This window comes from Betta splendens, chromosome 2 (assembly GCF_900634795.4).
Source record: "Betta splendens chromosome 2, fBetSpl5.4, whole genome shotgun sequence".
NCBI lineage: Eukaryota > Metazoa > Chordata > Actinopteri > Anabantiformes > Osphronemidae > Betta > Betta splendens.
The window spans coordinates 5,859,782-5,872,783 of NC_040882.2; the positions used below are offsets into that span (position 1 = coordinate 5,859,782).

The 13,002-nt window shown below is 48.9% G+C and overlaps 1 protein-coding gene across 1 annotated transcript in view; it reads left to right on the plus strand.

Moving 5' to 3' along the window:
- The window catches only part of ptgfrnb (prostaglandin F2 receptor inhibitor b), a 40,514-nt gene extending 35,753 nt beyond the window's left edge, over window positions 1-4,761 (plus strand). Inside the window, exons 12-15 of the mRNA XM_029142628.3 lie at window positions 667-853; window positions 938-1,056; window positions 1,185-1,235; window positions 2,172-4,761. Of these exons, the coding sequence (XP_028998461.1) occupies window positions 667-853; window positions 938-1,056; window positions 1,185-1,235; window positions 2,172-2,284 (470 nt within the window). The 3' untranslated portion in view covers window positions 2,285-4,761. The remainder of the gene's footprint in view (window positions 1-666; window positions 854-937; window positions 1,057-1,184; window positions 1,236-2,171) is intronic.
- Window positions 4,762-13,002: the final 8,241 nt, after the last annotated feature.

The window sequence follows — 13,002 nt, forward strand, 5'->3', positions numbered from 1 at the left end:
CTTTGATACTTCGAACCAAACTATCAGCAGGCAGATTATTAGCCACAATGTGCTTTAACTAATGTATAACTGGATGGTTAAACCTGAAAACACATCCTTTCCCCAAATTACTCATTTGGGGCAAACCGTGCAGGTGTGACATCCTGCAAACGTCCAGCTAAGACCTCAAGCATCCACAAATGAATGCTGCATCCGACTAACGGTCCCATGGTGAAGCCACAGCATTTAACCTGGCGCGCTGCAACAAGAAGCAAATCCAGTTATGGAAGAACTAATGTCTTCCCATAACCTTAATGAGGCAATGTGTCCTAACTAGCTTTTTAATAGATGCAGGTGTCCTAACAGTCGCGACTGGGACAGCTGATATTCTGAACATCAGCTCATTAAATTCAAGATTGTTTTGGAGCAGCTGTAATAAGTAATTATTCCCCCGAACACACCCACATGTCAGACTGTAATAAAAAAACAGGAAGCAAGAACCATCTATGTTCAACGCATTGACTGTTATCACCCATCCAACGTACTGTGATCCCCAGGGGTCACTGTTTACAGCGGTCACAGAAAATGGATGAGTTTATCCTCAACTAACACTCAACTTCAGCTGTTCAATGCAACTATTTATGCCAGAGCTGGAGCTGTTGCTAACAGCCTGTGTCCCTCCCTCAGACGACCTGGCCTACGAGGTGCTTTGGTTCTTCACCAGGCTGCGCGGGGGGCAGACCACCACCCAGGTGGCCAGCGTCGACCGCTCGGGCGTCGTGAAGACGGAGCTCCGCAACTCCTCCAGCGAAGTTTCCATCGTGCGAACGGACACGCACACGTACATAATGAACATATTTGGAACCCAGGACAGGTGAGCGAGGCAGCGGCGCGTGCTCTACACACGTCCACCTGCTGCGCTGTCTGACTGTGTTTGCGTCTTCTCTGTGCTCCCCAGCGATAGCGGTGAGTACTACTGTGTGGCCACTCCTTGGTATCTGTCAGCCTCAACGGGGGCCTGGACTCAGGCCGAGAAGCTGACGTCGACCCGCGTCTTCCTCACCGTCCAGTTCGCCGGTGAGTAGCGTGTGCTGCAGGCGACTGCTGATTTAACTGTAAAGCGCCCTGTTCAGCCTCGTCTGCCGTAACTGCAGCTGTTTTCCCCCACTTCAAATACTAAATCTGTCTCATTCTGTTTTCTCCAGTGTGGGACTCCCTAAAGTTGCCTCTTTTATATGGTGCTTCTGCCTCAATAGGTAATGTACTAATTACACATCCTCAGGAGAAGCTGTGTCTTCTAGTTCAGCTCTGTTAGAGATCTGGACACCTGCAAATCAATCAGCATCTGCTTTGTTGTTGTTGCCACCGGGAACGAGAAGGAATATTGCGTCTTGTGCTGGTAACTCAAATGTTGACGCTATAATGTAGTTTAATTGCGGCCTATAGCGGCTCTTCAGAGGCGTCATAGAAATAACATAAGAACTAAGAGAAGCTTGGCTCGCTGTCAGTGTGGAAACGCAGTGAAAATGCTGGCCAACACACCACAGTTAGACTTTACTCTGTTTTTGTGCTGCTCAGCACTTCAGGAGCTGACAGTGCTGCACTCGCGCTTATTTAGGACATGTGTTTGACAGCAGGCACTGCCAGCGCTCGCTGGCTTTAAACAAGACAAGACTCTGAATTTGATTGGATACAATATTCTTTAATTGGCACCGATATTGGGGCTGGGACCTTCCTGGCTGTAACAATGTAAAGTGCACATCAGCTGTAATACAGATGTGTATAATTATGTGTATAGTCATAGAAATAATCAGCTGTGTTTTTCATTTCCTACATAATCTCCCTTCTTACATTATTACACAAAAACAGTCTCAATACTGAAATTATATCAATGAGAAAAGAAAAGTTTCTTCCAATTATTCAGTATTGCCTCAAGCGCCAGAATGTGCTAGACCTAGAGCTTTTGTTTTTTTCTTGTCTTTGGAGCCAGGAACTAAATTTAAACTCAAAAGGGCTCAAACAAAGGTTCCTGTTAAAGCAGGAGAACTAGTCCCAGTCAAACCAGACCGTGGTGGTTGTAGCCAGGGGTGAGGAACACGGTCCTGCTGGTTTTCCAGCTCTCCCAGTCCCACTGTACTGTGCCTGCTGCCTATCCTTCGCTTCCTCTGACTCCTTTTTACCCTCGTCTGCAGGTGTGGGCGTCTTCTCCCTGGTCCTGGGTCTGATCTGCGCCCAGTGCTGCTGCCGCAACACGTCGCACCTGCCCCGCTCGCGCAGCAAACTCAGCGACATGGAGATGGACTGACAAACACTTTCCCCCGCGCCCATACACTGCAGCGCCCACAGGAAGCACCACGCCCACAACAGGCACACGCCTATAGACGACTTCTGGGACACCCAGCTGTTTCCGGGCGACGGACGTTGGGAATGAACCGGCGCCTCGCTCTCGGGGAACAGCAGCCCGGCGTCGGTGCTTCCGGAGGTGCTCGGCAGCTCTTTGAGCTCTGCAGTGTAGAAGGTGCTGGGGATGTTTACAAGCACCCGTGGGGAAATAGCCTTTGAGACTTTTAATTCTATAAAGATTTAATGAAATCGGTGGCGCTTCCAGTGACTTTCACACAGCTATAACCACTCCGTGTTCGGAAACTTTAAACAATCCAGAGTTTAATTTTTGAGGAAAAGGAAGCTTCTGAGACATCACTGCCACTTGGGAGTAAAGGACCACTAAGCAAATCGTTTGCCTCCATTCCAACCTGGGATAACAGATGAAGCGCTCAGGCTGGTCCACGTAGGCCCCCCCTCTTTTCTTCTGATGTCATGGCTCCCTGATGTGAAACGCGCCTCAGCAGCAGGGGGATCTGAGAGGTGGTTGGACTTGGAGAGAAGAAAGAGACATTTTATTTGACTTGTTTTCATTGAACATGGTGTGAGCAGTGTTTTTAGACGGTCGTCTGCTGAATTTATCGTGTGTCCGCGGAGTCTCGGGTTCCGACAGCCTGAGCCTCGCTTCTGTCACGGGTCCAACATTTCGGCAGCAGAAGTCCAACAAAACAAAAGTGCTCTGTGTGTTGCACCCACGGCAGGTATGAACCAGAATCAGCGCCCAGAGTGTTCCTCCCTGACAAGGTCAATATATACATTTATCCTCAAGTCTAGTTTTTTGAAAATTTAAGAGATTTTAAAATGAGAGATGTTTTTAAGCTTTACAAGGAGATATGCAGTTAGTGTGTTTGTGCGTGAGATTATGTACCTGGTGCCAATATTTGAACGTAAAGAGGTGTGCTTGGTTCAGTTCGCCAGATCTACACTTGAACGGTCACGAGGCCGGCGGCGGCGGCGAGCGCTCGTCCTTCCTAGATATTCAGAAACGTATCCAGCTCTTATCCAGTCGTGTGTGTGTTCGTGCACCGTGTGATTGCCGTGCTACAGTGTGTGAGACAACGAGTTGCATGTACCGTTTTCTAATGAGGCTGATGTCATTCATGAGCGACGCACTTCCTTTCTTGTCGAGCTGCCAATGCTGCACATCCAGTTTTTTTTGTTTTGTTTTGTTTTGTTTTTTCAAACCCCGTCACTGCACGGATCCAAACTTTCAGGCGTTCGCACTGTGCAGCAGCGTGACTCTGTTTTTAACAGTGTGTAGGTGGTGCAGAGAAGCACAATGGCCTCCACGGTTCGCAGCCGCCGAGCTGCCAACGGGAGTCGTGTGTGTCTCTGTGTCGGGGTTGATCTTCAAAGGAGCAACTGGAGTTTGGGGTCACTTAGCATCAAGTCTAGAACCTGAGGAACCGCCAGCTTCACTCTGACGCTCAAGCTCAGTCTTTTACATGTTTTTCATAAACAGAAGCTTCCGGTTTCCACTTTCTAGACTTCATTCTAAGCTCGGTTAATCCTGTCCCAAATATAATTCTTTACAGAGCAAATTTTGTTATGTTGCTACAGTAACTAGTGAAAGAAGGCACCAGTAAGCTTCTGAAGCGCCCAACAATGCTTTTTTTATATTCTCTTCTGCCACAGAGAAGCTTCACTCCGCACTGACTGTAATAGAAAGACACATAAGCTGAACGACAACAAAGCAAAGTTTGCTCTAAGCAGCCGATGGAGGGTGTGAGTCGTGGCCAACTTGTGTCAGCTTGTGTGTGTTGGTTTTTATTTTCTAGCACATAATGAACCTGTGGTGACTGGTGTATCGTGACTGCTGTGTGAACGCTCGCTAGCAAACCCCACGCGCGGAGGGAGGACGCCCGCGTCCAGACCCAGGGGCCCGAGCCGAGCCGGGCCTGGACGGAGCTTTGTGGTGTAAATGGTCGGAAATGTACTTTGAGCAATATCACGTCTCACGTTGCCAAAAAGTCGAGCTTTTTCTTCCAGTCCAATCTTAAATGCAGTTCTCTGTAATTTTACAAAACAACAGCTACTGATGTTCCTGTTAAACCAGAAAGATCCTTGATCAGTGCTACGGCTCCATCATGGGACTTTTAATAAAGGTGCAGGAACGAGCACTTTGGCTAAATCTACGACAACAGACACTTTAAACACCTGTTGAGTCCCCTCCACAGACGTGTGCCTCTTCTAAAGCGCTGTCATCAACACACATCCAGTGTGCAGTAGGTGCACACACTCCCAATGAGGAACACGTGGGGCTCTGAGCCAGAGGCGCTGAACAAGTAGCAATGATACTGCTCAAGTCACTGCAAAGCTTCTCCACTGTCTTTTTATTTTCTCATTTTATTGCATTGGTGATTTATCATGTTTTTTAAATAAATAGATTTGTAAGATGTATTCATTTTGTATTTTATGGGTTTTGTCTTTTTTTTAGGTTTGAGTGTTTCTATACACTTGCTTCATATTGAGAATGCTACAGTATTGCCCTATTGTACAGCCCTGAAACCAGCCAGACTGAGAATAGTAACCACAGGCTCTTTTTCCCAGGGACTTTTGTCGTGTCATGCTCACTGCAGCCCATAGGGGGCGATAGCTGGACCTCAGCTGGGTCGTGACACGGCCGCTACGCCCACAGCTACGCTTGTGTGTTCTCGTAACGCGTCGCTGCCGGTGGAGCCGCGCTCCTGTCTGCTTGTGGCTGCCGTCCTTTGCCCCCTTTGGGATGAAACGCTGCTCCTGCGTGTTTGATGTGATCGTGATCCGAGTCCCCGCTCGGAGACTCGTGGCGGATGTGGGCCAATTTGGTTTTCTTCTCCGTCTGTGGGCAAGCCATCAGTCAGGTTTCTCTATGCTTCCAAACATCTGAAAAAAAACAACTTCAAAAACTTCTAACAGCATAAATGTTTTATAATTCAACATTGGACCGCCGCTATATCTCTGCCTCTTCCCTCCGTGCCCATCTTACCGTCTCCCGTCTCCTTGTTAGTCTGAGGGGATTCATTTTCTTACTGTTTGTAGTCCTTCGCTCTATTTGTCGTCATTTTCTCCACTCGTCTGTGGTGTTTGCTTGATTTCTGCCTCCCTCATCTCTGGCCACGCCGCTCCCTCTTTACCTCTTGATTGGAAATGCAGATGCATTGAACCCTCGGCCGCCCGACGGCCTTCAGTTTTACACCTCTAACGACGCTCTCGGTTCAACCCCATCACTTTCTCCTGTCGCCATCTCGTGAAGATGAGAGGAAAAGTGTCGATTGGCGCAGGATCTATTGGTGTCTTCTCTAAATTGCACTTGTTCTCTCTCAGGGTCCATTTGACCCAGTTTTCCTGTCCCTGTGTGTGTGGGGGGGGGGTGCTCTCATGGATCACTTCCTAATGTGGCCTTGTCACAACTTAAACCGTTGTCTTCCTTAACTGTGTGTGTGTGTGTGTGTGTGTGTGTGTGTGTGTGTGTGTGTGTGTGTGTGTGTGTGTGTGTGTGTGTGTGTGTGTGTGTGTGTGTGTGTGTGTGTGTGTGTGTGTGTGTGTGTGTGTGTGTGTGTGTGTTAAAAACATCAAAGGGGGCATTTCTTTTTATTTGGTTCACGTTTTCGCTGCTTCGCGCAGCCTTTGCTCGTCTGGAGACGCCACGTTTGCTGGCGTTACCCGCTGCTCCGACTTGAACGTGTCGCAGCTTGAGGGTTGCTCCACATAACTAAAATTTCAGACGGAAAAATTTAACAATGCATGGATGCGAGTAAGCAGCCTGTTCTCCCCAGAGTCTACCAGAGGCGACGCGTCTCCTCGTCTTCATTGTGATCAGCGCTGATGTTTATAGCGGCTCCAGACTGACATCACCCCAGTCTGTGTCTTTAAAGCCACAAACACCAGCTTCCCCTCAAAACCACTGTTTTACGCCCTAAATGGCTCATCTCTGATATAAGCTGATCTGTTTGTTTAAGTAAATTTCTCCCGAGTGACTTGTTTCCCCGTCAGAATTCTTCAGTAGTAATTGAGGAGAATATGCAAATGAGCTGCTGCTTGAATCAAGTCTTGCACTGGTCCTCCTTCTGATGCCAATCGTGTTATTAAATTAGTGAATAAGAGTCTGGTCAAGAGACTAACATGCCTTGTTAATGTCAGCATGCGGTGACACGCGTCCTCACACATCGTGAGCCTGCCAGCGGTGATGAGGCTGTGGAGCCGCTGTCCCAGGCTCAGTTGCTGCTCAGCAGCAGCAGGAGGTTCACTTCAATTAACTTCCAATTTTGCGGCACCGAGAGCCGAAGCAGATGCTCGGCTTCCTCGCGCCGGCTCTGGGTCTTTACGTCCCCCACGGGGGCCGCTGTGGGAGACTGTTGCCCGCAGTTTACCCACAATGCTCCGCGGCAGTGCGCTGCGAGTCGCACGGCGCCACTGTGCAGCGTAGGGGAGGATATAGGGCGGTATTTATGCAGAGAAAGCCGTTTAGCTGTGCTTTGGATTATGGGGGTTAGTTAAACAGCAACGCTCGTCAGGGGCGGCTGCAGGGACAGTAATCCTCCTGAGGTGAAGGTGGGGGAGGTCCCCCGGGCCGAAAAGCAAGAACTACATGCATTGGAATGATAGTTAATGAGCTCCTTGAATGCCACATAGTGATGTAGATGATGGTGACAGAGGGAGATTTCCCAGCAACAGAGCTCTGAAGTGTGATGTCAACGGAGCAACTCAACAGAAAGGATGGAGGTGATGGATGAACAGGCAGGATCACATGTCAAGTGCATATTGTGCCTGCGGGACGGCGAACATGTCTGGACCCTGATTTAGTCTTATTGCGGCTGCAGCAGACAAATATTGGACTGTGTGAGCTGGGACAGCGCTAACTGACCCTCCCTGCACACACACACACGCACACACACACACACACACACACACACACAGCAAATGTAAATGAGTGTGAGAGTGCACACTGTCAGGAGCACAGATGAATCGTCAACACCTCCCCTCACCATGGAAACTATGTCAACACATGGGTGGGGCGTGTGTGTGTGTGTGTGAGTGATTTATTATTAGGCTGGGGATATTTGACCTTACTTCTCCATAAATCTCTCCCGTGCTTTCGCTTTCCCTCACACAGAGCGAGCGAGAGATGGACTTCAGAGCAGTTAGATCATTTTCCCATTCACTTTCATCTTCACTGTAGCCGTTCACTCGCTTGATTTAAAAGAGAAAACCTTCACCACAGAAACACACACACACACTCTGAGACAGATAGCAGGAAGTGTAGTAGTAGAGAAACAAACGTTCAGCTGCCTTTTATTATGATATGACGCAGCCTCACTCATTCACCTCACTGTCCAACATTACTGTACGGACAGTTGCAGCTCATGAAGTTCTTTCACATTAAGAGTCTTTTAATCGTAACTGTCAACTGGATCCGTGGTCGTGCACTGAGCTTTAGTACGTTTGTGACCTGACGCGTTCTTAATCAGCTGTTTGATGCTTCATTCGACAGTCATAGTCATTTGAACTCTTCTCATCCAGCCTCATCTTCTGCTCTGCTGTGTGTAAGTGTCACCGTTCCCGGGGCTGAAGCGCTGCAGACGTCCTGCCTGGTGCCGGCGGCCTCGTCCTGCAGCGCTTCCTTGTTTGGTGCTGTCTGCAGCGCCAGAGCTCCACCCTCACAAACACAGGACAAACGCCCACCGCGCTCATGGCTCCATTGTCCCTCTGGTGTCACGCCAGCTAATATGTCCCTGAAAGACCGGGCTGCAGCAACTGCTCCAGGTCCTGTGCACCTCAGCCTCCACAGGGTAAATAAAGTGAGTTACAGCGGCCCAGAAGGGTCAAAGGTCAAACATGAACTGGACGTGGCCTGGAGGCGCGTGGTGCTGGACAACGCCTCAAAGCGTGAGTGGTGACGCGTGCTGCAGATGCACTAATCACCCACCGTGCGCTGTGATGCGGCGCTGGGATCTGAGCTGATGCTCCACCAGGGAGCATTAATGCGACGGGGACCGGCGGCGAATCCACGCGTCTGCTTGTTTGAAGTGCTTTGAAGCTGTCACGGCGCCTCCGCTGTCGCTTTCTGCAGCCGTCGCTCGCCCCTGATCAGCTTTTTCACACTTAAGAGACGCACTGTGGTGACGGGTGCTTCAAAGCCAACTAACGAGCTGCGTCCCCAGCAAACTGACTGGTAGGTTGAAGTGTGTGTAACGCACTGTTTCAATAAGCCTACAGTCAGAGTGTTATCTTAAAATCATAATTAGATTCTAGTCCCACGAGTAGAAACGGGCAACATCTGAACTAACACGACGATGATGATGACTAATTCTAACGACAGACAAAATAAAAGTCCTGTAAGAAACCACAGTGACTCCTTCGCCGTCTGCTCTGCATTGAAGTCTCTCATCAAAGGTCCAGTTTCTGACCCGGGTGCTGAGCAGCTGCTTTTTTCCCTCACGTGGTCTCGCACTACACGCAAAATGAAACCAGAGCTCTGGTTTCTGGACGGACCCTGGTTCTGGAATACTGGAATAACGAGAGAAGGCTGCAACCCACAAACAGCGGGAACTTCAACAAGCGACACGAAGCCGTTACGTCATAGGCTGTTACCATGGCTACCGCTGTAGTAGCGTTAACGCCGGGCAGAGGTGTCTGATTGCTGTGGTTTCAGTGATGTTTGCCGCCGGTGCGCGTTGTGTGGACTGACGCGCGCGCGGCGAGGCGTTGTGTGTAATCACCTTGTGTGACCGCGATCTGCGGCTCCCGCCGCGTTTGGACAGCGACGACGGGGCTCGAGCCACCGTCTCGGCGTGACGCGGCGCCTGTGTGCACATGCGGACGAGGCGCCATCAATCACTGCGTTTCACGGTCAGACAAACCCTGAGTGCGTGGAGGACGACGTGCACTCATGTCACGCGTCCAACGCAATCACCGCCCATGACCCACTGTATGTCAACACACACGGGGAGAGGAGCTTTTATTTTGAAGTCCGCTGGGTAGTTTATACCGATATTTCTTTCATGATGCGTTTAAAGACGTTCCTGGCGGTTTTAAGGAACACAACCTATAGAGCCACTTTTAGCAGCATAAGAGTGTTCGCTTTCTCCTTCATTTTAGAGCAAGTGGACTCAAGTGAGTGGGGTTTAAATTTTAAAAAGGGATGGCTTTTATTTACTCCAAAATATTAATGAAGCGAAGCAAAAGTGAATATTAACAAGGTTGTGGCCTATAAAAAAGAGCGGTTTTCTGCTCGACGCCGCGCTACAATGAATCCAGCCGCGCTGCAAAGACAAGAAGAACGCGTCCACGGAGACGTTCCTCTAATGCATCACCACAACTGCGCTCCCCGGCGAGCAGGCTGCTGCCTTCACGTGCTCCACTTTACACCTGACAGCACAGCGTCTATGCATCGCTGTGCTCATCGGACGTCGGGGCCCATCATTTCCACGCTCGTCATCCTTTGGAGTGGCCGTGGCCACGCTCCGTGGACGCTCGTCCTCCGCCCGAGGCCAACTCCCATTAACCTCGTTTCCACGGCGAGACGCGGCACCCACGGAGCGCTGACCCACTGCTGCCTTTTCACGTACTGCGCTGCAACGTGGGCTCCGGCCGGAAGCAGGCAGCGCAGGCGTCTTCCGGTCCACGCTGTATTTTTGAGCTTGACATTCACCAGAACTTATTTTGTCCCAGTCCATCTTTAGCCTCCCAGTGACGTGAATAACTCCCGTCCCACGTGAACGCAGCATCATCCTCGGCTGCCTTCTCGTGTGTGGGAAAATCAGGCAAAGGGTGCAGCTCCACTGAACTAATCAATAAGCGTATTTTGAAACTGCAAGCGCAACTCCTCTTCATGCAAAAAACGAAGGTTGCACCAGTTCAATGCCTGAGGAATCGAAGGATAAATCCCAAAACCTGGAGTTAATGCTACAGCTGAACGTGTTTCTCCAGCCTCTGTCTGAGCAGCTGCCGTACGGACTTCGCACGAACCCTCTCATGTTTTATGATCCTTCAAACCCACTGACGTGCACTTTGTTCCTTTCTCGTCTTGAACTTCAGCTGACCCAGCTTGTAAAACCAACTGCGACAGGGTGTACGCAGACAGTGAAAGCACCACGCTAGGATACAGTAGCAGCAGGCAACGGCCTACGGTGCATTCAGGAACATTAATGAGCGTAGGACACCATGATGTCACTTAACTGCTATTAACTTGTGAAAATACCAGGATCACGACTTTAAGTAATCAGATGGGTATGTTTTACAGCTGTTTAGTTAAGTAGTTGCTTCATTTCACTGCGCCCTAATGATGATGTAAAAAGAAAAGCCAGGAGAGCGGATCCCTCTGAGATCATTAAAATTTAAAGGAGCGCCATCCACTATGACTCATATTCATCCTAGGCTGGATTTCTTCGTGCTCTACAGTGGTGTGGGATGGTCTGTTGCCTGCCAGTGATCAAGCAGCCTCCTGTAGGATTGACATAGATAGTTTCTTTTCTGCTGGTTCCCCCACACTAGAAGGGAAGTCCGACCGGGCCTCGGGGCGGAAGATGCGCCGACCTCCTTTCTCCCACTTACTCTTACACTTAGTTGTGTGTCTGCGCCGCCTGATCTCCTCTCGTTCTCCTGGGTCGTCTCCTCCGGCGACGCCGTCTGCAGCTGCTTTTCAAAATAAAAGCCCGGCGGTGCGCTCACACCTGCTGCACCTGCACAGCCTCAGAAGGCGGCGGCTTGAAGGGCAGAGAGAGGCGACGACTCGTCTGGTTGCGTCTGGAAGCCAGTAATGAAATCAATCAGCTGTGATGTGACTGATGCTGTGAGCCGGTGACACTGGTGGTGGGGATTTGAAGGTGGCGGGTGCTGTGACCTGCCTCAGCCCCCCTCCCTCCCTCCACCGCCGCCTCGCCATCACACCTTGTGATTACTGAGAGCTCGGAGTGGGACGTGTTCCTTCGGCCGTCCTTGTTCTGACACATTTGCTCATCACACGGCGTGTCCTGTCATGGCACTCATTCCATCAGTGCTCAGCTGCAGTCTTTACACCTTTAAACAAACACAAAGGCCCAAACAGGACACGGCGAAGAACCGTCCATTCAAAGATGGAGTCAAATCTTTATCCTTTTCTTTACTATTCTCTTCTAACAAACCGTGTGCAGCATTTACACCCACAGCCATGAGCCACCGCTGCATGTTTGCTGCAGTTTCACCAATTTCTAAACAACCGGAGGACATTTTCTAAACATAACCATAACTTCAGCGATGCTCCGAGACCCGCGCATTTACCGTAAAACTCCCAGCAGCCCCGGCTTTTCGCTGCATATGAATCATTCAGAGGCTAAATGCTGGTTTTATGTCTTCCAGGAGTTGGGATCGCTGAGAGGTGCTGCACTCAAAGGTTCCTCTGGAACAAACGTCCACGTTCACACACATCATATACACTTCCAGCTCCGCATGACTAATGCAAATGTGTAGGCAGCGCTCAAAGAGTTCGCATGGAGCCAATAGCATGATGTCAATTATCAGCAAAATGCACTTATCACATTTAAAAACTATTATGAGCATTGTGTGTAAAGCTTCTCCCATCAGAGCCATACTTGGTTTGGAACGAAGCTTGCTAGCGTTTACATTACACTGCTGCTGTACTGATGCCAGGCAGGTTCCTGTGTGTCTGAATGCACTCCTTGCTTTACTGTACAGCAGGTGATCTGGGCTTCTCTATGCCACTCCATGGCAGAAGGTGTCACTCCACACACACACACACACACACGCTCGCTGAGATGCTCTGGAAGCCTGTCTGGACCCAGGACTTACTGGATTATCCCTCTACACATACATGCTCTCCAACGTGATGGGCTCTTAACCAGCGGTGGCAGAAAAGCAGCTACGAATGCTCACAGAACGCACAGCGACCTTTAGCAGCGACGTATTAAAATACAGCTCATTTGGTTGGTTCTCTGCTTGTTTTCTTTCCACTTTTTTGCCATCACTTCCCCCACTGTCCCATTTTATTAACTTGCCATCTTATAATATAAATGCGAAATTTATACAACCTTTCTATGATTGATTCCATTGAAACGTTGAACTGTGGCCTGAATAACCCTGTAGTAGAGCTTGAAATAATTAATTTTTATGTTCAGTTCTCTCCATTAATTCTCCAAGTGGGGGAAATTATCATCCATATATCTGAGTTATTGGGCCATTAAAGAAAGCATTTCTAAGTCAGAACTTGTTACCAGCCTCAGAGTGTGAACCCTGCTGCGTAAAAATGTCAATGAGATAGAACTGAAATGAGCTTTTTATTGTATTTGTTGATAAAGGATTTCATTTATAAAGAGGGAGATGAAAAGGTTCCAGTCTAGATACAGAAATTGTATCAGTGAAGTAACTATGATTAATATTTAACATTCAATCAAAGGGAAGCATGTAAGTGTGCAAGTGTCATATTTAATGGTCCATCCCACAACTTCATTGTCACATGACAGACAGGATTTACTCTGGCTGGTGAATGGTTAAAGGATCATTTACTTTGTTCAGCAGTTGGTTAAGGCCCAAAATAGAACTAAGATGTACAAGTGAATAGCGAATGAGTCAATACTATATTTAAAACACACAAACAAAAAACAAATGATGTTATTCCAAAATTGAGTATTTAAATAAGTTTAAATTAGTTTGTTTTGTTTCCAA